General features: G+C 48.4%; 9 protein-coding genes across 9 annotated transcripts; 7 read left to right on the forward strand and 2 right to left on the reverse strand.

Annotated features, from left to right (window-relative positions):
• Positions 1 to 1,094: 1,094 nt before the first annotated feature.
• On the forward strand, positions 1,095 to 3,024 carry K441DRAFT_684045 (MFS general substrate transporter; the record flags this gene model as incomplete). Its single annotated transcript, XM_067651747.1, has 7 exons — positions 1,095 to 1,127; positions 1,354 to 1,497; positions 1,633 to 1,756; positions 1,808 to 1,942; positions 2,007 to 2,199; positions 2,351 to 2,776; positions 2,847 to 3,024. The coding sequence occupies 7 exons, from the start codon at positions 1,095 to 1,097 to the stop codon at positions 3,022 to 3,024; spliced, it is 1,233 nt and encodes a 410-aa protein (XP_067509313.1).
• A 3,272-nt stretch (positions 3,025 to 6,296) lies between these two features.
• On the reverse strand, positions 6,297 to 7,230 carry K441DRAFT_161261 (uncharacterized protein). Its single transcript, XM_067640256.1, has one exon. The coding sequence runs from the start codon at positions 7,081 to 7,083 to the stop codon at positions 6,775 to 6,777; it is 309 nt and encodes a 102-aa protein (XP_067509314.1). The 5' UTR covers positions 7,084 to 7,230; the 3' UTR covers positions 6,297 to 6,774.
• A 2,175-nt stretch (positions 7,231 to 9,405) lies between these two features.
• On the forward strand, positions 9,406 to 10,699 carry K441DRAFT_652047 (uncharacterized protein). Its single transcript, XM_067647299.1, has 3 exons — positions 9,406 to 9,866; positions 9,928 to 10,292; positions 10,362 to 10,699. Exons 1-3 carry the CDS (start codon positions 9,708 to 9,710, stop codon positions 10,582 to 10,584), a joined length of 747 nt encoding a protein of 248 aa, XP_067509315.1. The 5' UTR covers positions 9,406 to 9,707; the 3' UTR covers positions 10,585 to 10,699.
• A 309-nt stretch (positions 10,700 to 11,008) lies between these two features.
• K441DRAFT_652048 (TPR-like protein) lies at positions 11,009 to 14,105 on the forward strand. The gene has a single exon (XM_067647300.1). The coding sequence runs from the start codon at positions 11,071 to 11,073 to the stop codon at positions 13,948 to 13,950; it is 2,880 nt and encodes a 959-aa protein (XP_067509316.1). The 5' UTR covers positions 11,009 to 11,070; the 3' UTR covers positions 13,951 to 14,105.
• Positions 14,106 to 14,710: 605 nt separating this feature from the next.
• On the forward strand, positions 14,711 to 15,054 carry K441DRAFT_652049 (uncharacterized protein). Its single transcript, XM_067647301.1, has one exon. It carries the CDS (start codon positions 14,717 to 14,719, stop codon positions 14,963 to 14,965), a length of 249 nt encoding a protein of 82 aa, XP_067509317.1. The 5' UTR covers positions 14,711 to 14,716; the 3' UTR covers positions 14,966 to 15,054.
• On the forward strand, positions 14,732 to 15,704 carry K441DRAFT_725289 (uncharacterized protein). Its single transcript, XM_067654122.1, has one exon. It carries the CDS (start codon positions 14,979 to 14,981, stop codon positions 15,225 to 15,227), a length of 249 nt encoding a protein of 82 aa, XP_067509318.1. The 5' UTR covers positions 14,732 to 14,978; the 3' UTR covers positions 15,228 to 15,704.
• A 47-nt stretch (positions 15,705 to 15,751) lies between these two features.
• Positions 15,752 to 18,001, reverse strand: K441DRAFT_652051 (phosphatidate cytidylyltransferase 1). Its single transcript, XM_067647302.1, has 5 exons — positions 17,655 to 18,001; positions 17,233 to 17,605; positions 16,825 to 17,171; positions 16,312 to 16,770; positions 15,752 to 16,257 (listed from the first exon to the last, which is right to left on the reverse strand). Exons 1-5 carry the CDS (start codon positions 17,805 to 17,807, stop codon positions 16,219 to 16,221), a joined length of 1,371 nt encoding a protein of 456 aa, XP_067509319.1. The 5' UTR covers positions 17,808 to 18,001; the 3' UTR covers positions 15,752 to 16,218.
• Positions 18,002 to 18,144: 143 nt separating this feature from the next.
• K441DRAFT_626864 (uncharacterized protein) lies at positions 18,145 to 21,269 on the forward strand. Its single transcript, XM_067646149.1, has 4 exons — positions 18,145 to 18,837; positions 18,890 to 19,510; positions 19,558 to 19,782; positions 19,829 to 21,269. The coding sequence occupies exons 1-4, from the start codon at positions 18,247 to 18,249 to the stop codon at positions 20,909 to 20,911; spliced, it is 2,520 nt and encodes an 839-aa protein (XP_067509320.1). The 5' UTR covers positions 18,145 to 18,246; the 3' UTR covers positions 20,912 to 21,269.
• Positions 21,270 to 22,198: 929 nt separating this feature from the next.
• K441DRAFT_652055 (uncharacterized protein) lies at positions 22,199 to 24,471 on the forward strand. Its single transcript, XM_067647303.1, has 3 exons — positions 22,199 to 22,897; positions 22,957 to 23,295; positions 23,345 to 24,471. Exons 1-3 carry the CDS (start codon positions 22,364 to 22,366, stop codon positions 24,287 to 24,289), a joined length of 1,818 nt encoding a protein of 605 aa, XP_067509321.1. The 5' UTR covers positions 22,199 to 22,363; the 3' UTR covers positions 24,290 to 24,471.
• Positions 24,472 to 24,804: the final 333 nt, after the last annotated feature.

The following is a 24,804-nucleotide window of genomic DNA, read 5'->3' on the forward strand; positions in this document are numbered from 1 at the left end:
CTCACATCAGCCCGGTTACAACGAAATCGTTTGCAGCCCCGGTGATATAGGATGTGAATTGGTTGAGAAATTCTCAAGGTGATATCGCATATGAAGACAGAAGCAGGCGCTGAGACTAGACGAGTAAAAATCCTAAGCAGAGTGATATGGCTGCTGCCTTGCCGCTGGAAGTGCAGGATCTAGGCGTGTAATCATAAGAATTCGAAAATGCGTGTTATTAGGCGGTATTGGTTAAAGTTGCTGCGGGCTTCATCCATGGATGAGTAGTGTGGGCTTTGTGCTTTAGCAGTGCAGAAACGCTACTCATATCCTGTCACATTCATCACTCTCGGATCGGGCCACTATCAAGCGCTTTGAGTATTTGTCGATCCGATGCAGATCAGGAGAAGATAAGGAAGACTCTATCTATTCAAACTATCAAGAAAAGAAACTATATATCCCTTCCAACAGTGGAATTCGTCCTACGGTTATCGATAAGAGCTAGCTAATAGAATCAATAGGATCAAGGTTCCGTGACCATACGCGTACTTTTAATTCTAGTGTTCGCGCACGGTCCAACTCTCGAGGACACCGTTGGAAGGGATACGTGAGGAAGGTGGGGGGGTACAGGCAATAGAAACAGTGTGAGTCATAGGGTAATAGGCAACTAGAACAGGCAACAGGCAACTGGAAAAAAGTAAGACAACCCGATTCAGGTCGACAGTATTCATTGTCGTTTCGTGCTCTGGTTTTACAAGTACCGACATGATGGTTGGGGAAGCCGGTTGAAGCTGCCAATAAGGCTGGGTGAACATGGATAAAATGCGGGGTGAACGTGGCGTGCGTGGGAATGCATTGGTCTGGCGATACCAAAAACGACGTAGGCCTGACTCAGGCGCCAGAAAACCCATCTCGCGTACAAACTCTACCTTCTCAGGCGATCATCACATTCTAGAAAGCGAACCTATGTCAATGGCGTTTTTCACTTGCGCCAAGTCGCCCGAGGCACCAGACCTTGTGAACCTGTCTCACCCGCAAAACACGTCTTTGGGCCAAGCATCCTCACAGCCCCCTCTTGATATATTAAGGCCAATTAGGTCCCTGATGTGTGAACGATGAGTCCTGAATCGAACGCAGCAATTCCTATTGTGGGTGGCGCGAGACGACAGACTTTGCTGCATTACGGATATCACGAATATTGCGGGTAGACTTACGATTTCGCGACCTTATGAACGAAATGAGTGGGGTCGAGATCAAACCCATTAATATTGAAGGAGGCGGGAAGAGAAGATCGCTGATGGTTCATGTCTCTCGGACAGGCGATGAAGAGGAGAGGGAGCTTAAGTCGAGGAACCTTAGGCCAGTCTTTACGAGACGGAACAATATGGGGAGAAGAATCAGAACAAGGGCCTCGCCGGCAATCAAGAGACTTGGAGGACTGTCGTCAAGTATAAGAAGACATTGCTGTGGGCGAGTTTCGTTGCGCTGAGTGCGATAATGTGGGGGTATAATGTTTTGGTGAGTTCGGTGCATGTGGCCACAAACACTCGTCCTTGTAGTAGTTGGTGAAGTAACTGACATTGTTTTTGACATAGGTTGGTGCTGGTCTCCACTCTTCTCCGAAATTCAGACAGGACTTTAGATATAACTAAGGGCCAATGGGTGCTCCAGGCCAAATCGCAAATCGCTTTCAATATTGGAGGATTCGTAGGATGTTTGGCGATGGGATATATTGCTGATCGCTTTGGGAGGCAGCTGGTTTTAGGAGCAGCGTGCTGTGTAAGCTCTGCAGCTATCCTTGCAGAAGTCTTCGCGAATTAGAATGGAGTGTTACTGCTTGGAAAATTACTCTATGGGTTGTCCCTGGGGTCATACTTCACCATTTCTTCGTCCTATGCGGTCGAAGTCTGTCCTATTGAGCTTAGAGGCATAAGCACCTCCGGTGTGAATCTGTCATGGGAATGTAAGTCCTCTTTTAACTGAGACTATTGCGGGTAACTAATAAATCTCAAGAGGAGAGCTGGTAGCCAACGGCATAATCAAAGCCTGTGAGAACAGAGCGGACCGGTATGCTTACCGCTTATCGTTTGCCTTGCAGTGGATCCTACCCTTGATCATCCTCGGTGGTCTTCCCTGGTGCCCCGAGTCCCCTATCTGGCTTGTACGTCAAAGCCGAGATGATGAGGTAGCCCAATCCCTCGCTCGCTCGGATACGAAGACGTTGATTCTACCCTAGCTTTGATCCGTCTAACTAATAGGCGCCAGAAAGAGCATGCCACGAAGCCAACTTCTTACGCAGATTGCTTTAGAGGCACCAACAGACGCCGTACGGAGATTGTCATGGGATCTTTCGCGGCACTCAACTCACCAGTTGCATTTTCATCATTGGATACTCCACTTATTTCTTTGAGCTTGCTGGCCTTTCCAACAACTCATTCCCCCTCGGACTAAGCGTGGGTGCATTAGGTATTGTAGGCAACACACTCTCCTGGTTTCTCATCAACTCTGCTGGACGCCAGCCTACATTCCTTTGGGGCACCTGCGGTCTTCTGCTACTACTTCTATTGGTAGGCATTCTAGATGTCGCACTCTCGAAGGGTCATGGCAATGTCTGGGGCCAGAGCGTTTGCATTGCCATCTTTAACTGCGTTTACTTCTTTAGCGTAGGTCCTATTGCTTGGGCACTCTGTGCGGAGATTAGCTCAAGTCGACTGCGCTCCAGGGCTGTAGGTTTGGGTATTGTGGTACAGAATCTATTTGGCGTGCTGCTCCTTACAGTCATCCCATATATGCTAAAGTATGAACCTAGATGTTCCCTTTTCTGATCTACTTAACCAATTACTGAGGTCCAACTGATTTGCGTGTAGTCCTGATGAAGGAAACCTTAAAGGCAAGATTGGGTTCATCTTTGCATTCACAACGGCGGTGCCAATCGTGTGGATTTACTTCCGCATCCCAGAGACAGCTAGAAGGAGTTTTGATGAGCTAGATGCAATGTTTGCTGCGCGGGTGCCTTCAGGGAGGTTTAAAGCGTATAAAAGATAAGGTGATGAATCTGAAGTCGGCCATTTTCCAAGCCTGATTTCTTCTAGAAGCTCGGTGGTTATATTGACTGTGTCATGTCGCCCTGCGTTTGCCTCCGCAGCTTTCCTTCACTTCCGTCTTCATCTCGGTTCCCTACAGAAGACGCCATTCTCCACTTCACCGGCGACCGCTAGTACCTTTAGCATCTATTTACCCTCTGTTGTCTATTTTGCTCTAAGTCCCCTCTATTCTTCCACCATCTACTTCAACTACAACCCCGAAACGTACCTTAGGGTAAAGCATTTCACCTCTCGTTCCTACATTACCCTTGCACTAACTGCATCGCTCTTCAGCACACCGAAGCTACCGCTACAGGAAACTGTGATTTACGTTCACTACAGCACAATGCCTCCCTCACTTGAATCGTTCCTTAAGCGTATCGGCGATCCCCGCTGGGATATTCGGGAGAATACTCGCCACATGGGCCATTACATGAACGACATGCTCACGAATGCCAAGGATGACACTGAGCAGCTCATCGTGGTAGCTAATCACCTTGGACGCTCCTTACGCCGTACTGCGGAGGAGTGGGATGCGATTCAGAAGATTTTCATGGATGACTCAGGTCATGGGAAGGTGAGTAATGAAATCACCCTTTGTTAAAGACCGAATGTCTGACGGGAATACAGCCTATGTCAGAGGAGCCTGAGCGCATGAAGCCCAGCAACAAGGTCTCCATTAGTAGCAAGTTCGCGCTCGGAGAAGCCGAGGCTATTTTTGCCAAGTTTGCTAAAGACAGCTTCAAAGTCTTCGAGGATCGCCTTCAGTCTAACTCTAAGCGTGATGGCAACACGGCCCAACCCTATTGCATGGACGCTACGATTGAAATTGATCCAGTTGCAGCCTCAAAGCCCACCGACCATCCTTACGATTGCAAGGAAGCAACTGCTGGCGGGCTGGACACAGAAAAGGTTCCGGCAAATGACTCCGAGCTAGACTTGAAGTTACTCGAAGTTGCTACTCTTAGTGTTCGCATCGCTGAAAACCGTCTAAAGAATGCCAGAGTGCAGCGGTCGCGAGCCAGACACGATCCCAAAAAGAAAACATGGCCAAAATCGAACATTGGGAGTGTGAAGTCAAGGCTTCGAAATCCCAGCTTAGAAAGGCTCTCACAAAGATGGAAAGCATCTTTGGGACATCCTTGGACAAGATGAGAAGTGATCCTTCGACCTTGATTCCGCCCAGCTCGCTTACCCAGAACTCTTACGGGAGTACAGACCCTCGCACAAAGAGACTTATGCAGCAAGGAATCGATATCGCAGTCCACCGAGTCAAAAGTATCCGACAGGCATCCGCTTCCAACCCAACGAGTATGACCGGGCCTCCTATAGTTTCCATTTTGTCGAAGGCCAGATATATCTCCTGTGATGACCACGAATGTACTTGTGTTAGGCCGGGACCCACTGTCTCGGTTTCTGGCAACAATAATATGGGCTCAGATTTGGCTATCAGAATCAAAATAGAGAACAGTGACGATGTCAGTAAGAATGATGACCAACTGACTGATAAAGCCCCAGATGGACAGGGACGGCAGTCGCTCCACATCAAAACAGCTGCAGCTATTCCTCGTACGACTGGCTACTCTGCCGATGGTACTGAGCCAACTCGCAATGCAATCACAGACAGCTCTCAGAGTATTCCGCCGGCTAGTCCCACAGTTGCAGACGAGGCACCTCAACCGCATATTTCGGAGATTCCAGATGTCTTGACCCTGTTTAATGCTACATTCGTTGACATGGAGAAAATCGTGCATGAAGCTTTAAAGACTTTCGGCGAAGTCCACGACTTGACTTTTACCACTAGTGATAAAGATGCTCAAATTCAGTCTGCCACCGCAGCCGGCGATATCAAGCTCTCCGAGGCTCAAGCTACTACCGCGGCCAAAGATACCAAACACACCGAAGTTCAACATCCTACCGTGACTGAAGACGATAAGCACACCGAAGCTCAAACTGCCACCATACTTAACAAATTCCACAGAGCCGAGGTCGAAGGCACATCTGACTCCGATGAAGAGGGTGGCCTGCTATTAGAAGTCGATGACGAGGAGGAATGGGAGGTGTTGGATGCTGCCAGATCTATCCCTAAATAGGTTTGTGCACTGGGAAGCCGAGACTACCAGTTCGACGGTCTGAACGGTGCTATTATGGCATAGAGTTTTGATTCTTAGGTAATGGATCGTCTCCTTAGTGAGTAGGAATCAAAACTTGGGTGTAGCAGGGCTCCTTAAAATCACAGCAGACAGCTGCTAGAAATAGGCTATGCAATCAGTCTAGAGAGGATTGGCTTTAAAATACAATCTTCTTCATGAAATTCCAATTTAATTCCGTGATACGAGCCCCTCGCTTCACCCCCTAAATAGCACTCGGAACTGCTCCAAGATAACGCCTAAAATGTTTATATTACATATTAACTGCGAAAGTAATTGCTCTTACCTGGAACCGCTGTAACGGCGTAAAATGGTCTGGCAAAATTTCATCACTTCTACCTCGGAACAGCCCGCTGCCGGACGTGATGTTGTTCACCGCATCTGCCCTCACGTGCTGGAGTACGTGACTTGTTAGGCCGTTCCTTTTCCTTCTCAGGGGCACCTCCGTTCGGCTGTATGGCAGGTTTTGGGTACTTGTCTGGCTTTCACCTTTTCTTGGCTTGGTTTCCCTGCTACCTTCCTGATGCCTACCTGGACTTATGTTTGTTTCGGGATTGATTTGCCCACCTGGCTTGTCACTTATCTTTGGCCTGGTGCGCCTTTCCGGACGGTTCTCCCTGTCATGCTGTGTGTTTCTGCCCGGCCTTGGAACCCTGTCTAGCTTTGTGCTTTCGTGTGGCTTTGTGAATTTGAGTGGCTTCATGCCCTCGAGTAGCATTGAATCATCTTTCATCACATCGTGCTCGCCCGCCCCTTCCACATTTCCCTCTTCGCTAATGATGTGATCCCGTCGATCGGCCAATTGGCCCAAAAAGACCAGGCCTTCCGGCGAAGCCAAATGTGACGTATTTTATCGGTTGACAGATCCAAAGCCCTTACCAAAGCCCTCGCACTCATATTTCTAACTTTCCTCGGTCTCTTAAAGCCAGCAGCACCTACCTTCGCCTCATACCTCTGCATCTCCTCTTCTTTACTCCGTCCCGTCTTCTCTACCCGCCTAATCAACGCGGTCTTCTTTCTGCTTCTCAAACTCACGGCCATCTCGTTCGGCCCTCAGACCCGCACTACCGCCTGTCGCGGCAACATGGATACAACTTCCAGATTGTCGAATTCGAGAAAGGCATACAGGTAGACTTCACATGTAGGTCGTAAGGTACTGTCGAACGACCTAGCGGCGGGTGGGATGCTGTAAGCTTTGCAGTGTGTGGGTATTGAACGAGCAACTTAATTGTAAAGCTATGGAAATCAAGAGGTATATATACATGAAATGGTGTAGGTAATAAGATGAAATGGGAACGGTGATCTGCAAGCAATATTAATCTGCGATCAATATATAGGGTGGCGTTGACGCTGTCTTGGAGCTTTCAAGCGGTGATCTTGTGTCTCAGCACAGTGTCGGTAGTCGGTTACAGATGCACAGGGTAGTGGCCAATAGAGAGAAAGCTGCGCGGGGCGGGATTAGAGGTTGAATGTAAGGGAGTTTCTCTGGAAATGGACGAGACAAGCCGGTGAGGCTTTGTTTCCGCGGGAGCACGCACGCACGGGATCCTCGATGGAAGTTTCTAGAGCACCTCCTGCTGCAGTTCAGCTGTGACGAAATTTGTGAAGAAGTTGCCGTGCCTCGTGAGAGAGTAGTCAGGGCTGACGGCCTCTTTGATAGTATTTTTGACTTTTAGGCGACACGAGTTGCGGAAGACGTGCTTGCGGGTATTGGCTTCTCGTTTTGTGCCACGAGCTTCGTTGATATACTTTGTGACTCGTGCGAAGAGCTGGTTCCATTTCGTCCTCAGGAGTAGAAGCGCGAGGCCAGGCCAACAGAGAACGTGGCTAGGAAAGTATACGACGAGTTCTTCGAGAGTAATGTCTGTCATAAGCTCGGTTGGGGGGGGGGGAGCATCGTGCGGAGGCGCATCGGGAACGAAAGTGTGGGTGTGCAATAGATTCTACGCTTTCTGCTTGCAGTTAAGGAGTCTGAATAACCGCTTACAGTACTGATACTGTCTCTAGCAACCTTCTTAGGGCTGTGCATAGAAACATTGCTAAGGCACTCGACTCTATTTGATATAGTTCGGATTATTATCACTTCCATTATTCCACCCATTGTTTTGAGTTTGTGGATAGGGCTTTTGATATCCGAGATTTTGGTAGTCGTCGCTGTTATCCATCCGGATATCATCAAATATACAAGGCTCATGGGGTTGCGAGAGTATTATACGATAATTCGGGCTTCAGCCTCTTGCTAACATGTGCTGAACTGTTGCCTTTGTCTTGAGCGCTGTTACGGCTGCCGTCATACATTTGTGTATTACGATGGTCCTTCAGGGATAATTTGCGCTTCCCTGTCGGCGGGAAAATCCCACCCACGGGGCGCTTGTGCCTTCCCACAGCTTTAGCAGGGGTTCTTCTCTTGTGTTGGGGGCTATTATCACGGTTATTGTCAGACTTGGAAATAAGCAAGCTGTCAAGCCCGCCTGGACAAGTATATGGTAGGCGCACCCGTGCAAGGCACTTCTAAAGGTCCAAGGTGCTCGTAGTGGTCAAAGCGGGCTTGTTACCAAGTCTGGTTATTGTTGTTGCTAGTTTCGCCATAGGCTGAAGGAATAGGAGAATTTGGAGTCATGTGGGTAGCTGAGGGAGGTAAGAGGCATCCGCAGACAATGGAAAATCGGGGGCGACGCCAGATCAATGGTTATAATCGGCCTCACCTATCGCTATTGCGTTGTCGTTGACAATCGATACTATCCCATGTGAGCTTTTCTCGTCACTTAGGAGAGCAACTTCGTAAAAGATGCTACTTTGATAGCTGCTCGTAGATGTCGGCGCTCGTGTACAAATACCATGTTGAAAAATTAAGCCGTCCTCCCGGCTAGAAATGTGCAAGATGACTGGGAAAACATTCACAGATAATTCTTCGGGTTGATAGTACAGGTCTCGCTCTCTGCTCAAGAAATCTTATTCGCTTTCTAGTGAGAAAAAGTCTGCAAGCCTTGCCTCAACTATTTGATAGTAGTCACTACTCTTCCAGATTCTCCGAATCCGCTGGAAGTTCAGTAGAGTTTTTCTCATCCTTTGGTATATAGGCCTTAGGCTTATTTCAAGGGCGTACAGCGCACAGAGGAAGCCGCTCGAAGACGTATGTTGTTGTTTGAAGCCAAGACTGACGTGGAACTTAAGACCGTTGATGGCTTCTTTGTTTCCTATAAACGCAAGCGTCTCGTCAGAGCGTGAAATAAAATCGCTACAGGGGATAGGTTCCGACATATTGACATGGCTATTCATCTGTTCGTAGCAATTTACCCTTTTTAGGGGTACATCAAAATAGTTTGCGGGTCCAGCTCTGCGCTGATGCTGACTTAAAGTATGGTCGGGGAATCGTAAGTAAGACCATTAGAAGTGTATTGGAGATATAAAGTGAAGCGGGACTACAGAGTACAAAGACATTCTTGTTGGTATAGACAATTGGATTGGGTAGAAAAGAGGCCGCCGAGGTCCTCGAGAGAAAGGCGAAATATACGAGACAAAAACATAGAGCGCCTCGATCATAGAACGCATTGTATTGTGCTTTTTTTGGGTAGTCTTCTGGAGACAAGACGAAGCTTAAAGGAGACGGCGCAGCTGAAGATTTTTATAAAGTCTATCAGGCATCGAGGAATTCATTTTTAACGAGGTGTACTTCGAAAGCTACGGCACCATCAAGATTTACTGTTGAGCTCAATTATTACCTTTCTAGGCGGTGGCTCATTTTCCCAGACGAACGCATTAGCCCTGATGGCGTCAGCTTCCGCAGAATGTCGCTACAGGCAGCCCCTCGAACATCAAGGACGCGTGTCGATCTACCAAAGAAACAGCGATATACAGCATCATTGAGCATTGCTATTCTCAGACACAGAGGCGTGCAAGATTAGGCCTGGAGGGTAGTAATGAAGCACGACCTTCACAGCCACTGATGGCAACAAACCGATGACAAAGGATACGCAAAGTATGACGTCGCTTTGGAGGAGCAACTGGCAAGAACACGGAGATGGCGGTGGAGGTTGGCGGAACATCAGTTCGCTCTCTGAATTCTCCGGCGCACGGAGTCTCCGAGTAATCGGTTTGCATGGGGGCATGGTGGGCGGCATGGTGGCTGATTGCAGCACAGCCTCAAACCCCGCCCAGCCCAATGGCCCGCTTCACCTATCACCACTCCACGCTGCAAGGAGCCTGCTCTGCTACTCTGCTGCTCAGCCGCAATCGCCATCACGCTCAGCTTCGGGCATTACCGCTCTTTCCTGGTCGAAATCGGTGAATCGCGTACACATACCCCTCATCCAGCGCCATTTGTTTCGCATAAAAAGGCCTGTGATCCTCTGAATGTGTGCCTGATATCTGCACCTCCTGACCCGAACACCCCTCCCCCGCTTAGCTGAGAAGTAAGCAGCAAACAGGACTCATTAGTCTCCCTTCTCCCACAAACTGCTTTTCCCAAAGAAACCAATTCTCCAAATCAATCAACATGTCTGGACAAGAGTATTACGGTGGTAGCTATAACCAACCTCCCCCGCAGCAAGGCTACGGAGGATACGACCAACACAATCAGCACGGAGCGCCCCCAGCACAACCCCCTTATGGCGGCCATGAGCAGTATGGAGGTAGCCCCTATCCTCCGCAACAGGTGCGCGCTTTCACTTACATTCCTCGCTTTGCTTGTTCGCGTAAGGCTAACAGCTCTATAGGGCCAATACCCTCCACCATCACACTCCCCTTACCAGTCACCGCCTCCACCGCAAGGCGGCTACGACCAGAACCAAGTAGCGCCATATGGTGAAAACCGTGGACACTCTCCATATCCCCCCGAACATCAGTATGGAGCTCCTCCTGCTCACGGGGCCGGTTACGGAGAGCAACAGCCAGGCCAGTACGGTCAGCCAGGCGCACCTGGAGTGCCAGCTGATGGAGAACGTGGTCTTGGCTCCACACTCATCGGCAGTGCTGGAGGGGCCTTCGTTGGTCACAAGCTTGGTGGCGGTCCCCTCGGTACGATCGGAGGACTTGTGGCCGGCGCGATAGGTGCGAATGTCTTGGATAGTAAGCATGATAAGTAAGTTCTTCCTACGGGGTTAGCGGCTTGCGCTTATTAGAGATGTTACTAACGTGGTATTCCTTGTAGGCACAAGAAAGAGAAGAAACACAAGAAGCATGGGAGTAGCAGCCATGGCAGCGAACATGGCTCTTCCGGCCTCGGTGGCTATGCGGCTTCTGCTGGCCTGGGCGGTCTTTACGCTGGTAGCCATAGCAGCCATGGTGGTCACGGTCACAAGAAGCACGGGCACCACTCAAGGTCAAGGTCTCGCGGCGGCGGTCACTCTTCTTCTAGCAGCGACTCCGATTAGGCTTTAGTATCGTCCCGTAGACGAGAGCGGTGTTTGCGTTGTACGCCCCGGTTTTGTTTCTTATTATTTGTTACGGTTGAATGGCGGGTATTGTGTGGATACAACGAGGTCCTCCCGGAGTCTCTATATTGTGTTTTTGAATGATTATCCTAATGAATCATGACAAGCTTCATCCTAATGGGATGAGACTGACTCAATTTCCACGACAACTAAGCTCGACTCCGGCACTGTGAAACTTAGAATTCTGTGACTCAATAAAAATAAGCCCTTTTTGTTTTAAAGCCAACTGCCTTAGCGGACAGAGGGATAAGTTTCATTACAAAGCACTAATGGGAGTCACTCAAGGACCGTGATATATTAATTTAGGAGAGGAAAGATGAAGCGAGAAAAACCATTTTGTTCCCACCTCGATTTAAATCATCACCATCGCTCAACTGTGAAAATTCTGCAAAGTGCTTTTCCGGCTGCCAAAATTTGGGGCTCACCATGGCCGACATTTTCTTAAGTTTCCTGAGAAATACTTTGCCCGATGACCTTGCTTCTGTCCTTAGTGACTTGCTTAGAAGCCTGGAGCATGGAGACTTTGCTGAAATTCTTCAGCACCCTCAGGTTACGATTCTACTAGGGCATGAAGACGACGAAACCACAAAAGCAGTGTTTTTTGCTGACTTCCCATCATGGGGTGATTATATCTTCCGCCGTCTGGGTCTAATTCTAGGGGAAAGGAATGAGGAGCCTGAAAATACAGGCCAAGTCTCCCCATCCTGTCGCCAACATATCTTTTTTATCGTAGCTGTCGCATCTATGTATGCTTTTATACAGTCGAATGTCACTGGCCCTCCACTTCCATTCTCGTCTGCTCAAGTCCTTCCAAGAAGCATCTCCGCGTCCCCTGCAGCCGTGTCCGCGCTGAGACGGGACCTAATCCTATCACTGGGAGCCGATGGAGAGGCAGCATACAAGCTTACTCCGAACGTTGAGTTGCTGTGCCTGGCTGACTCAATCTTAACATGTCCGCCGATATTAAAAAATGTGGAGGCTGCTCGGTGGGCAAAGCTCCGAGTTGATTTCTTACATCAGAGGTTGCTATCAGAGATCGCACCTTCGCTACAGTCTTCGATATATGGGGATCTAGAGGCTGTGGAGACGCAAATCCTATCTTCTGAATCTAAATATAGCACGTCGGATATTCGTGTCCATTTTCTTTTGGAGAGAGCGGCTATACATACACATCATGGTTTTGATAAAAAGGCGCGAGTAGACCTAGACCAGGCAACTTCGGAAAGGAAATTTGAGTTTGCTCTTACCGGCTTACTTGGCAAGAGGACCAAATTTCAGGAGAAAGATACCAGCCAGCTCGTAGTTCTTGCGCGCAGTGTTGGCTCAATGTCGAACGGAATTCCAGACGCAGTTGAGGAAGAGATTGCCACGACTGATATTAAATCCAACTCTCCAATTTCAGCTCCAGAAGGTGTAGAGATATCAAAGCCTAGGAATCTTGACCTCAATGATGATACCCTCCTAGAATCTATCTTATTCACGGAATATCCATCATCATCTACTGATATCAAGGATGAGTCTTCTCTTCCATCTAGTCTTACTTCCCTTGATCCTGCCAACCAGCCCATTTTGGAACCTCTAGATTCAGCTATATTACTTTCTTTAGCATCTTCAATCACCAACACTTCTCCCTCTCATGGTCTGACTAGGGAAGAGACTTTACCATACGCAACTCGCGTTCTCGAGGGTGGAAGTTCCAATTGGCAGGTTTACACGCAAGCACTCCTGGTTAGGAGTCGTATCGAAGGTTATAGATCCCGGACTATGGAAAGAGGTCTCCTGCAGCTCCAAGCATTAGTTGATCAAGTCATCTCCGAGACGTCCACGGAAGATTCAAGCGGTGCTGTTGGATCGGAGGGTGCAACAACCACTATATTTTTACCCAAGGCAACCCAATCCGAGACTGCACCTGTCAGCGAGCGTCTACATTACATATCTCAACTCTGTTCGCCCTCTCGATGGGAGCTTGAAGCAGAATTAGCCGCGCGCTGGGTCAATCTGGGAGGTCTTCGCTCCGCTTTGGAAATATATGAGAGGCTAGAGATGTGGGCTGAGGCAGCTCTATGTTGGGCAGCCACTGAGCGGGAAGACAAAGCAAAGAAGATCGTTCGGAGACAGCTGTACCACGCTTCCGGCGGTAGCGATGAGATAGCTGATCTCGAGGAGGAGAAATGGGAGGGTTCTCCTAGAGATCCAGCTCCAGCGGACGCACCTCGCCTTTACTGCATACTCGGCGATATCGGCCATGATCCAGCTATGTACGAGAAAGCTTGGGAAGTTTCCAACCACCGTTACGCCAGAGCCCAACGCTCCTTAGGTCGGCACTACTTCGCACTCAAGGACTACGAGAAAGCCGCTTCAGCCTACTCCTTGTCGCTCAAAATCAACGCTCTGAATCACTCCAGCTGGTTTGCGCTAGGCTGCGCATACCTCGAGCTGACCCAGTTCAAAAGTGCAGTCGAAGCATTCTCGCGCTGTGTCCAACTCGACGACACAGACGCCGAAGCTTGGAGCAATCTAGCAGCAGCATTAACGCATCTACCACCGGTCCAGCCCTCCACCCCAATCGACGAAGACGAGCACCCGGCCACCAAACACCATCCGAGTCCGCAGCAACACCGCATCGACGCTCTCAAAGCCTTCAAGCGCGCAGCAGCGCTGAAATACGACTCCTTCCGCATCTGGGAGAACCTCCTCACCGTCGCCGCGTCCACAGTCCCGCCCTCCTACGCCGACATCGTCGCAGCGCAAAAACGCCTCTGCGAGCTGCGTGGGCCGTCTGTCGGCGAGAAATGCGTCGACGAGGATATCCTCGATGCGCTGGTCCGCCACATCATCACGTCCGATGCCGACAATGCGGGATATGACCCTGCCAAGCCGGGCCTGCCGCGGATGGTTGTGGAGCTGGTGGATAAGCATGTGGTCCCCCTGATCACGGCGTCCGCGCGGCTCTGGCGCACCGTGGCGAAGCTTGCGCTTTATCGCCATAGGCCATCGTTGGCGCTTGAGGCGCACGAGAAGGCGTGGCGCGCTGTCGTCTCGCAACCGGGATGGGAGCATGGGACTGAGAAGCAGTGGGATGGCGTGGTGGATGCTACCATCGACTTGGCTGATGCGTATGAGAGTCTTGGGAGTATGGAGAGGACGGAGGGGCTGGGTGCGGGTGCAGGGGAACTAGTGGCGAAGGATTGGAGGTTCAAGTCGAGGAGCGCGGTGAGGGGTATTACTGGAAGGGGGAAGGATAGCTGGGAGGGGACAGATGGGTGGGAGAGGCTGAAGACGTGTTTGGCGGGCCTGAAGGCGTGATTCCATCGGATGGTTCAGCGGTACTACGAGGAAATAGATAAGTTGTGTGAGGTTTGTAATATTGGTATTGCTTGATAGATTATATGGGCTAGGAAAGGAAAGGCCTAAAATAGGGGCCTAGAAATCTTAAAGCACTTGTTTAATGAACTCAGTCCACATACCATCCTGGATAGGTTGGAATCATCTTTACTACTTCTAGGATAAGGTAGTGAATTTCGTCAATGGAGGGATGCGCTGCAATACCAAATGCATGAAGCTCATTGCAATGCTCTTAAAGACCCAGTAAATAAGCCTGTATACGGGGTTGTAATTGCTTAAGCACTAGAATTAATAAATCTAATGATCACACGGTTTCTTAGTAATTACACTATGGTCTCATTCGGATATAAAGTGGATTCCTTATCTTCTGCAAAGGTTCCAAAGGACACGCATGACAGAGATGAGGAACAAGGTTACACTATGCAGATTTGAAGCACCCTAGCCAATGGATAGAATTCCACACTTGTGCTCAGGGTATAGAGTCACCCACCTGATTGACCCCACATCCTAAACCCTACATATCCTGACCCCCCGCAAAATGCAAGGGGTAGATACTCTCTGTAGAACGACTTGATGTTAAACCTGAAGCAGAAAAAGTTGCAGCCCCGTTCGGATAACTTACTATTGTATTACCCGATTCCCGCAGCCATGGTATTTCTCACCATAGCCACAAAAAGCATCAGTTTCTAACTCTTTTCAAGCTTATTGATAGCACAAGACTCTAGTCATGGCCTTCTGCAAACCAGGCGACCAAAGCCCTGGATATACAATCACACATCCTAATGGCCAAAAATCCTTCTACCACCTCGACGACTTCGCTGACCCTTGGATCCTAGCATCCGAAAAGCGAGTCATCCTCATCCAGCACGGGTGCGCCCGCTCCTCTGAATTCTGGTACCCTGGATCCCTCGACTCGCACGCTACTAAGTTGTCATCCGGCGCGACGCGCGCGGACACGGCCGCTCATCGTTCCTAAAACGGCTAACGCCATGGAGCGAGCAGGACCAGAACCAGTACGAGGGGGGCTATGTGTGGAACATGCCGACCATCGTGAGCAAAATCGTGGACTTTCTCGACCAGTTGGGTGTCCAGAAGGTGCATTTTCTGGGCGAAACTACGTCGGGCGTCGTGGGGAGGTGCTCGCAGCGATGGACCCAGAGCGGGTTGCGAGCTTGATAACGTGCTCGTCGCCCACGCATCTCCCGCCTCAGGCCATCGAGTTGTTCTGTGTCGGCTAGCCGTCCTGGCCGGAAGCTGTCATACGGCTGACTCTGCGTGGTTTGAATGAGGAGATGGCAAAGCGACCTAACACGCTTCTGGTCTCACGCGCAAAAGTTATTATGGCTGGTTGCTTGGTGAGACATCTAAAACGCCTGTGGAAGGGTTGGCTGGCTATGTGATCTTCCTGACAGATAGCCGGCCGTATTTGAAGGATATAAAGTGTCCAATGATGATTCTGGGACCGACAGCTAGCACTGCGTGCCCAAAGGCAGAGAGCGAATTCGTGAAGAACAAGGTGGAGCAGGCGAGTCTGGTATAGGCTGAGAGTCTAGGGCATGAGATATTTGCTGAGAGATTGGAGGAATGTATCAATGTTGTTTTGGGGTTTTCAAGGGATTTAGGGGACAGAAATAATACATCACTGGTGGGTTATTGATGGATGTGCGATAAGATAACTGAGATGATGATAAACAGGAACTTTCCTCGGAAAAACGAAACATTGCTAGCAACTATCTACACCTCGTGCTAACTCCTAGTAGTCATATTAGGAACAACATGCACTATAAAGCACCGCGAATACTGCTATGTCTATCGGCTTAACCCGCTGTAGATGTGGGCCTAGAACAGATGGTCAGATCGAGAAATGTTCTGGCAGGATTCGTCATACTTCTGTCTGATTAAGGGTTTCGAGGTGCCTCGAACCCATTCCACCGAGTCATCTACGGTGCGTTACATACCAAGTACATCCTACCATTGGCTTGCGACTGAAGAGGAGATACCTACACAACCCGGAAAGAAAAGGTAGGGTATATACAGTTAAAATTTAAGACGTGGTCAAGTAATAGCCATAGCACAAGCCAGATGGAAGACGCAAGACGCAGTCAGAGACCAAGTCATTCACATATCAATCCCCTTTACCCCTTTCCCTATGCACATAAGAGAAGAGTGTTTTTGTTCACGAAGCTTTTGTTCCCAATGTTGGATAATGCGTGAGGTGGTGCCGAGAAACTACCGTCGTCGCATCTGCCCGCTGAGGTATTCAAGTACCTAGTCATCAAGTCAGCGTGGCTTACAGCTATGGAGAGCAAAAGGTGAGTATACCGCTTCTGGGACAACGCCTTGGTTGACTAAATGCTTGCTTAAACCTCTCACTACCTCCATTTGCTCCTCTGGAGTCAACCCCGTTATCGCAGCCTCGATGACTCCACCCACGCTCGTCTTATATGTCGCGATGAAACTCGAATAGTACATGAAAGCGAAGAATCCCATGATGAATTGACAGTCCATACGGTCCGTCATTCCTCCATGACCTGGAATAGAATCACCAAAGTCCTTGATTTTGAAGGTACGCTTGAGACCAGATGCGAAAAAGCCACCGAAAGGCGCGATGAGAGAAGCGAAGGTTGCGAATACGAGTATATGAAGTTGCATTGGAGCAAATATGAAGGTGGTCGGAACATGGGTCCATTCGGGAAGCTCTACTGGTAGACTGTATTTGTACGGAATAAATACGGGATTCGGATCACATTCCAATCCGGTGAAGAAGCTTGCTCCAAGGTCCTGAATCATAGTGATTGGTAATGGCAATAAAGCAGGCGAAGGTGGAATACTCACGTTGACCGGGCAAATAAAATATTTATATCGCATCATCACATTCGTAAAGCCAATGCCAAAGAGGATAGTGAAAAACCAGGCACCAAGAAAGCCTTCCCAGGTCTTCTTCGGTGAGATTTTGATAAGCGGTGTTCGACCAAAAGTAATACCGCAAATGTAAGCGAATATGTCGTTCGTAATTACGAGAGACACGGGTAGGAAGAACCAGATCATGCCTTCAAAAATATTGTTAATGATGAAATGAGCTTGGCCGACAATGAGGAAAAGGGCCATGTGAGTCCACGCGAACTGCTGGAACTGAAACTTGTAATGCCCTTTCTGCAGTGATCCTACAAAGAAGACGAAGCCTGAAGTCACCCACATTAGCCTGGTCGGACCTCGATATATGCGGCGATTTGGCAAGCTTACCAATAAGATAGAGCATGAAGCTTATGAACCGATGATGTGTTGCTAGCGGAAGGAGTATTCTGTCAATGAGGAGAATGTGTTTGAAGTAGTAGATAACGCTCTCCCCGTAGAGAAAGTACATGAAAGTGCCTAGGAAATACCAATTCAGAGCCTTGGTAAAGCGCAGACTCCGTGCTCGGCTGGGAACGTTTGCAATAGCAATTACTTCCTTAAAGGATATAATTTGCACAGCTGTAACGATGATGATTATGTAGATGTGACCAGCAAACATAGCCCAGAAGAAGATAGCAATCATAACGAGCGTCCATATTGTTCGAGTGATGAAAGTCTGCTTTTTCTTTTCGTACTCAGATTGAGGAGGAGCTTCTGCTGTCTAGAATATGAATCAGCAGGGTGATGAATAGTAATATTTCAGACAGTACCTCTGTCTTTGTAAGGGTTCCGTTTCTTGTGGGACTTCCGGGCTCGGAGGCAGTCTCGCTGATCTCTGACATGCTGGAGCTTGGTCTGCGAACCTTTCCATTGCTTCCACTTCCCCTATGTTGGAACTTGACGTCTTTTCGCGGTCGTGCCATGGTAAGGCGCGGTGTGCCTCTTGGAGGAGAGTGCTCCAAGCTCTTTTGGTCGGGGAATTTGATTCTGTTAAGACCCTGGGTTCTGGAGGATGCGGCTGGGTCGGGTAGGCAGGGGAGCCTAAAGGGAGGAGTGTAGACGGCCGTAAGAGGTCGGACTTGGAGCTAAATGTGAGAGAGGATGCAGCTGTAGGAGGAAATGATGAGCGCAAAAGCTGCGGCCCTTCTGCGGGCGATGTAGTGATGAAAGAGGAGCGAAGGCAGCATGAACGTCATGCCGCGACTTGGTCTCTTTGGCGGCCTTAATTTTATGTAGGCCTCAGGCACTGCCATGTGAACACCTAAATCACCAACAACACGCCGCTCTCTGTTTACGCTAAACAATACCGCGACAGCCTCCTCAGCAAGGCCAAGCTGATATGGGCCATAGTAATCAAATGGCATGGCAGACAAGGATGACGACGATGAATTCGACTTCTCCGACCACGACCTCGACGCTCTCCCATATAATACTCTTCGTGAGCTCGAGACCACTGCTATTCTCTCTACTCAGCGCCAGCAGACTGCGCTGTTAAGCCGACTTCCCAACTTCCAGCGGGCTAGAGCAAACAAAAGCTATGCCATTACCAAAAATGCGCAACCGCGCCGCGATGCGGGACAAGATCGTCTTGAACTTTCTTCATCTGATTATGGTTACGATAATGAAATCGTGATAGATCTTGATGACGAGTCACCTCCAGCAGAGCAAGTAATTGACAGCAACCCTAGTCGTCGCATGGTACTCTCCCATGAACAGGCACAATGGGTAACCAATCCTCCAACGCCCCTCGAAAATCAATATCCTCCTAAGCTTCATTCTTCAAATCTCAACAATTACAGTGCAGGGCAGGCATATCGGGGCTATGGAGACCAGGCGAGCACTAGGGGCGAATATTTGCGTCAAGAATATCCCTATGCCGAAAATATGGAAGTGGATACAGATATACCTGGACCTAACGTTGAGGTCTTGGAGTTGCAGACACGTATTCAGGAGGTACGTCAAGCTTTCTAAATCGAGTACTCTGCTACGATACTGATAACTGCAGCTTGAGCGAGAGAAAGCGAACCTTCTTAAATCTGTGGAAGAAGCCAAGTCCGCTGCAATGTCCAAGGCAGGCGAAATTTCAATTGTCCGTCGTAATCATGAGAAAGCTACGCAAGAATACGAACGAAGAATAGTGGTTATGGAGCAAGTTCATGAAGAGGTGGTGGCGAAGCAAAAGGCAGAGCTAGAGAAAACTAGGAAAGACCGAGAGCTGGTCGAGACCAACAACTTGTTCCTTGAACACGACCTTGCGCGGGAAGCTGAGAAGGCCAAGCAGATAAAAAAGTCGTTAAAGGATGGTCTTGGGAGCAAATCAAGGCCTCCCCAAGAAAGTCCTGTGGTGACACCTAAGAAACATAGATCACTGCCTTTTAGGGATGGGTTTGATGATGACGATATCATTATGGTATCACCTTCGAAAGCCCGAGACAAACCAAAGATATCAACTCCTAAACTTGGGGCTAAGAGGAAGAGGCAGGTAATAGACCAAAGCCCATTACAGCCGTTACAATTGAGTGAATCTAGAGAACGCACAAAGCAACAAGACCTTGTCGAAGCTCCAGATCTTGACATAGATCTTGCGTTACTAACCAAGGTAGGAAAGGGAGATGAGAGATTTGAGGTGAGTCGCTATATTGCAATGAAAGTAAAATTAGCCAACCAGAATAGTTTATTCAAAGGTTAATCAATCATCGGCCATCAAGTGGACACGAAAGAACATTAGAAGCCCTCGCAAGGCACGCATTTCCGTCGAAATCAGATACAACGCTATCATCAATTTTATATGACGAGTTGTCCAACTGCACATTTGATGGAGATACGGAGGACGACCTCTCTCTGAAAATCTGTCGCATCTTTACGTCCCTATGGGATCAATGCTTAAAGGAACGCTATGTATGTAACCAACCGGTCTCTCGTAGGTTTGCACTAACCCTTTCAGTATGCTCCATTGTATCTACTCATCGACGCCCTGCAGTTCATACTTGCCTACGATTCTGTGGCAACCGCTATCGCACTAACTGAGAAAATTCTTCCTCTCATAATAGCCTCTGTCGATCTTGTTGCCATTCCGATTGGTTCGACTTTAATGGATCAGGCTTCTACGAATTCAACTTCCACCCTTGACCGTGACACTCCAACACAAGTCAAGCTCCGAAAGGAAATTGATGCCTTAAAATGCCTGGCTCTCCTCTACACCATTGCCACAAGCTGCGTAACCGCCCCGGAGGCCATCTCTCGCTTTTGGCAATGCATGCCACATGACTTTGTTCTTCTCATGCTCACGAAAGTGCAACCCCCCCCTCAAATTTTCCTAATGCTTCGTATCGTTAGCACTAGTGCCCTCCCTAGCACCTTTGGCGCTATCGCTCCGGCCGAATCTAAACCAGAGCGGCAAGTCGAATCGGAAATCGACACCATTGATCGCCTGACTAACCTCCTTTCCAAAGACCTTAAAGTGCGCAATGAGCCCGAAATTAAAGATTCTACCCCTCATTCATATACACCTATTTCTCTCTGCAATCTCCGTATTCAAGTTCTCCACGTCTTTGGCGCCCTATGTGTGCACACGCACGGCGGGCGTTCCCTCTCCCGCAACTCCCATGCCATTGGCCGCCTCGTCCATTTCTTGCATGACCAAATCGACGCTCTCTACGACTACAATACCCTTACGCACTCGCTCACCGTCGAATCTATTAATCTTTCCATGCGTCTGCTCTACCACCTCCTGACGAACTTTCGAGACGACATCGACATGAAAGCAAAACTGAGTGCAGTGCCAGGAGGGAATCACAAGCACCTTGTGGCGTTTACTAGGCTAGCGTTTAGCGAAGCACTAATTTTAGAAGAAGGAATCGAGGAAGAGGTGGTGGATGCGGCGCATCAGTTATTGGATGAATATTTGACCCCGGAGGAGGGGGTAGCGCTTTTAGAGGTCTTTCCAAATGATGACTTAGGAGGTTCAAATGATTTACGATGCACCGTTCCGAAAGAGCTTGGTGGTGTTTTGGAGGAGTTGGAGTAGGAAGAAATAGGTATAGTAAGGCGTATTTGTAGATTGGAACGCTAATCTATTCGAACCATCGAACCGAAAATTTTTGTTGTAAATGTAGGGATGTTCTGACCTTAACTTTTCGTATCAATAATTTAGTACGCCGAAGATAATAATAGGATTCGCTATGGTCGTTCAAGGGTACACTGTATGAGGATCTTGCAATTCCCTGAGCGGACAAACTAATGCATCTGTTATGTAGATTTATGTCTAGCCGTCTTGGCAGCATTAGGCACTGGTGATTAGTATGAGCTGAAGACTATCCTTCTCTGCGGGATGAAATGTATATGCTGTTCCTTAGGGCTTAGGGTTAATCCTTTTTACATTCTCCAACACACCCGACCGCCACAATAAGACTTCACTACTTATCTTTCTTAAAGTCCCGTCTTACCCTTGCTCAACGCCAATACTTTGCACCGTATTCGAGAATCATGGCAAGCAAAATAATCCCGACACTTGCGAGCTTCCTAGAAAAGGTGGGAGGTGAAAAGGCCCCCAAACGGAAACTCTTTAGTGGATTCAAAAGATAGTGATAAAGCTTACCATTCATTACTGGTTGGATTCCCGGATTACTTCTTACCTAGGAACTGCGCCGGTATTTGCAGATTTCGAAGCACATCAAGTATACTGGCAGAACTTCTTTTCTAGCTTGTCTAAAGAATTAGAGGAGACAAACGAAGCGTCTCAATAGCTCACAACGCTTCCCATGCCAGAACTTGAAATCGAACTTCTAGACGCCCAGCGTGGAAAGTCTTGCCCTTGCTGCCTCGATGAGGACCGCTATTCTCAAGGGAGGATCTCTGCGCTTCAGGAAGAAAGTGGGACTACTAAGTCGGCTTTTATCAAACTTTTGGGAAATGCTCTATACGCTGGGCGCAGTCTAAAAAATTATAGGCTTTTCAGAGACGTATATGAAGGAAGATTGGTAATTAAAGGATTTGACTGGATGATAGGGTCTCCTTATGGTGATCTTTGGGGTGTAAAGCCCAGCAAATTCCTAAGATTGTATATTTATTGCATTGGAAAACCAGTCGCTGCCTGTTGAGTGCTCGAGGAAAATCGTATACATGCATAGCGTACCCAATAGCTTTTCAAGACCACTTTAATGTTATATGGTTTCAAAGACCCTCAGTAGCCTTGTTAAAAGTGCGTGTTTGGTAACAATAACGTGACGATTCACCTTTCGTGTCCTCTTTGCTTCTACAAAATTTCAAGCATCTGTTTCTGCTATTTTGTAGAAATTATTCTTTTCAGTCTTCCCCGAATTTACAATTTAGAGATTTTAATTTTTACAAATCTCCCCTATGACTTTTTCTAGGTCCTTGGCACTTGGCCAATTCAGCTCCCTTCGGTACCCTAGGTATCTGCACGGACCAAGATCACAGCTTTCTGTCTTCCATTGTTAGGAGCTTGCATCCACCTTCAATGCAGGCACCAATTATACGGGACGGCTTGTGGCTTTACCTTTGCCCTTTATATAGGCCGACCACAATATCCAACGCTATTCGGTCGTCGGGACCACGAACGCTTCGGGCTTACCATCATCTAATTCGTCCCGCAACATGTAGCGCTTCTAGCGTGGTGCCCATACGGCATTCAACCACAGCAACAAGTCAGTACCGTAAACGGCATATTTCGCCCGTCGTTCCCACGGCTTCAAGAGGTTTTCTATCGAAGGCTTCCCCTGTTAAGGGACCTCTAGCAGAGCTCGACACAACCACCATATACGAAAACCTCCGAATCTGGGCTGCATCTGGAGACCACGCGAAAGTTATTGAGGCAGTTCAATACCTGATAAATGAGCGCCAGGAGCATCCGAACGTGCGGTTATATTCTGCGTTGATACTTGTAAATGTTAGCCCGACGTATGGGACAGCCGGCAGAGTAGCAGCGCTCTTACAAGATATGAGAGATGATAGAATAGAACCGGATGCTGGAACATGTCATGATATTTTAGAGGTACCGTGTTGCCTCCTACCTTTAACTATTTAGTTTGCGGAAGTTTACCGTTGGCTCAGGCATTAGCAGTGCACCCCGATTACCTGCTTCGGAACGAAATCATCGAATATATGCAGGAAAGGTGGTTAACATTGACTAATGAAGGACACAGTTTTATCGTCGCGGGCATGCTTCGAGATCGCATGTTCGAAACTGCATTAGAGAAGCTCGAATATATGGCTCATCAAGGAATATACATACATCCCTGGCTATACGACAAAGCCGTATACATGCTTTGCGATGTAGGGGAGATTGAGGAAGCATACCAAATTATGCGAAATCGACAGAATTCTGGAGGTAGAGACATCTCCCCAGTTTTATGGAGCTACCTGCTCGACGCTGCCAGTAAATCCTGTCATGTAAGAGGTTAATGTATCGTCATAGTGATTGTGCTAACGGTTCCAAAAGCACGAAGCAACGAGGTTCATTTGGAAATCTCGCGTTGAGCCTTCCTATTTGCTGCCATCGTCTGGACTATGCCTCAATGTTTTAAGCACTGCTGCGCGCCACGGCGATGCTCATCTTGCGACGGATGTGTTTCGCGTGCTCACCAATCGCAATACTGTGTTCGATCACCAACACTATGAGATGCTCCTCGAAGCATACATCAACGCTGGCGATATTAAGACGGCGCTCTCTGTCCTTATAATTATGCAAGACGCTGGCGTGAAACCAGATGAAGGAACGGCCAGTCCAATATTGCGGTATCTCCAACAAGATCCTGAGAGACCTATGGAGGCTTTCACTGTTTTGCAGAACCTTGAGCGGGCTGGTTGTAAAATCCCTACAGCCGCTGTCAATTGTACGATACAAGCTGCGATCGCTGTCGAAGATCTAGGGCAAGCAATCGAGTTTTACAAAGTTCTTCATACTATCAGTCATGCTGGCCCTAATACTGCCACATTCAACATCTTACTCCGCGGCTGCAGTAAAATGGGGCGAAAGGAGTTGGCCATGTTCCTTGCAGCAGAGATGATAGAGCTCAAAGTTCCGCCTGATGCCATAACCTACGACCGGCTGATTCTAGTTTGCCTCAACGGACCTGATATTGAAGATGCATTCCAGTACTACGAGGAGATGAGAGATCAAGGGTTTGCACCACGTAGGGGGACTTTTACATCGTTGGTCAGAGTATGCACGCAAGCTGGCGATTCCCGAGCTCAGGAGATCATTGAGGATATGAGACATCTGGGGATGGACGTGGCCAAACTGGAAATATGGATGGACGCTCGAAAAAGAAGCAACAGTTCCGGTATAGGAGAAAGCGGAGAGAAAAATCGGGCGCCTGGTGCGTTCGATATTGCAAGTACAGGGTGGCCTTCGGGTGCTATGCAGTCACAACATGTACTATAATATATTCACAGTGGCCTAGCTATACCTGAGTAGAATGATGACTCAAGGAGAGAGCTACTGTCATGTGTAGGGTTGCAGAAGACTGCGGACAGAGATCATTTGGAAGCCCTTCATGTCACACCTAGCGTGTGCGATCTCGAACTACTTCAAACCCAGCCGTGACATGTTTATGCCAACCCTGTAAAGTAAATCTCAATTCTACTTCTTCAAAATTTCAACACATGTCTTCCGTCAAATAGGCTTATCTCCCGCTTACATTCACCTGCTGTGCCAAATAGGCCATTATTCTGCCACGATCCACGGATCACCAACTATAACTAGTCCAATCCCAATCATCTATTCTACGCTAGAGCAAACCTGACTGTGATTCTTTACCCCCGAGGATTGAATCATATCGAACAGTGAACTATATATCCCCACTCTAAGTTTACCCCGCATGTCTTGTTGCAACACTTGCGGCGGTCTTGAAAACGACAAAGAACCTATTAAATCATGCAAATTTGGAATTCTACAGG

The sequence above is a fragment of the Cenococcum geophilum genome (assembly GCF_001692895.1).
Source record: "Cenococcum geophilum 1.58 unplaced genomic scaffold K441scaffold_3, whole genome shotgun sequence".
Lineage (NCBI taxonomy): Eukaryota > Fungi > Ascomycota > Dothideomycetes > Gloniales > Gloniaceae > Cenococcum > Cenococcum geophilum.

Coding starts and splice junctions, on each gene's coding strand:
- K441DRAFT_725289 (XM_067654122.1), top strand. CDS start 14,979: ATGGAGCGAGCAGGACCAGAACCAGTACGAGGGGGGCTATGTGTGGAA.
- K441DRAFT_652047 (XM_067647299.1), top strand. CDS start 9,708: ATGTCTGGACAAGAGTATTACGGTGGTAGCTATAACCAACCTCCCCCG. Junction 9,867..9,927: donor GCCCCTATCCTCCGCAACAG/GTGCGCGCTTTC, acceptor ACAGCTCTATAG/GGCCAATACCCTCCACCATC. Junction 10,293..10,361: donor TTGGATAGTAAGCATGATAA/GTAAGTTCTTCC, acceptor TATTCCTTGTAG/GCACAAGAAAGAGAAGAAAC.
- K441DRAFT_652048 (XM_067647300.1), top strand. CDS start 11,071: ATGGCCGACATTTTCTTAAGTTTCCTGAGAAATACTTTGCCCGATGAC.
- K441DRAFT_652049 (XM_067647301.1), top strand. CDS start 14,717: ATGGCCTTCTGCAAACCAGGCGACCAAAGCCCTGGATATACAATCACA.
- K441DRAFT_626864 (XM_067646149.1), top strand. CDS start 18,247: ATGGCAGACAAGGATGACGACGATGAATTCGACTTCTCCGACCACGAC. Junction 19,511..19,557: donor AGGGAGATGAGAGATTTGAG/GTGAGTCGCTAT, acceptor CAACCAGAATAG/TTTATTCAAAGGTTAATCAA. Junction 19,783..19,828: donor AATGCTTAAAGGAACGCTAT/GTATGTAACCAA, acceptor TAACCCTTTCAG/TATGCTCCATTGTATCTACT.
- K441DRAFT_161261 (XM_067640256.1), bottom strand. CDS start 7,083: ATGACAGACATTACTCTCGAAGAACTCGTCGTATACTTTCCTAGCCAC.
- K441DRAFT_652051 (XM_067647302.1), bottom strand. CDS start 17,807: ATGGCACGACCGCGAAAAGACGTCAAGTTCCAACATAGGGGAAGTGGA. Junction 17,172..17,232: donor CTTCATGCTCTATCTTATTG/GTAAGCTTGCCA, acceptor GGGTGACTTCAG/GCTTCGTCTTCTTTGTAGGA. Junction 16,771..16,824: donor ATTTTATTTGCCCGGTCAAC/GTGAGTATTCCA, acceptor ACTATGATTCAG/GACCTTGGAGCAAGCTTCTT.
- K441DRAFT_652055 (XM_067647303.1), top strand. CDS start 22,364: ATGCAGGCACCAATTATACGGGACGGCTTGTGGCTTTACCTTTGCCCT. Junction 22,898..22,956: donor CATGTCATGATATTTTAGAG/GTACCGTGTTGC, acceptor CCGTTGGCTCAG/GCATTAGCAGTGCACCCCGA. Junction 23,296..23,344: donor CTGCCAGTAAATCCTGTCAT/GTAAGAGGTTAA, acceptor CGGTTCCAAAAG/CACGAAGCAACGAGGTTCAT.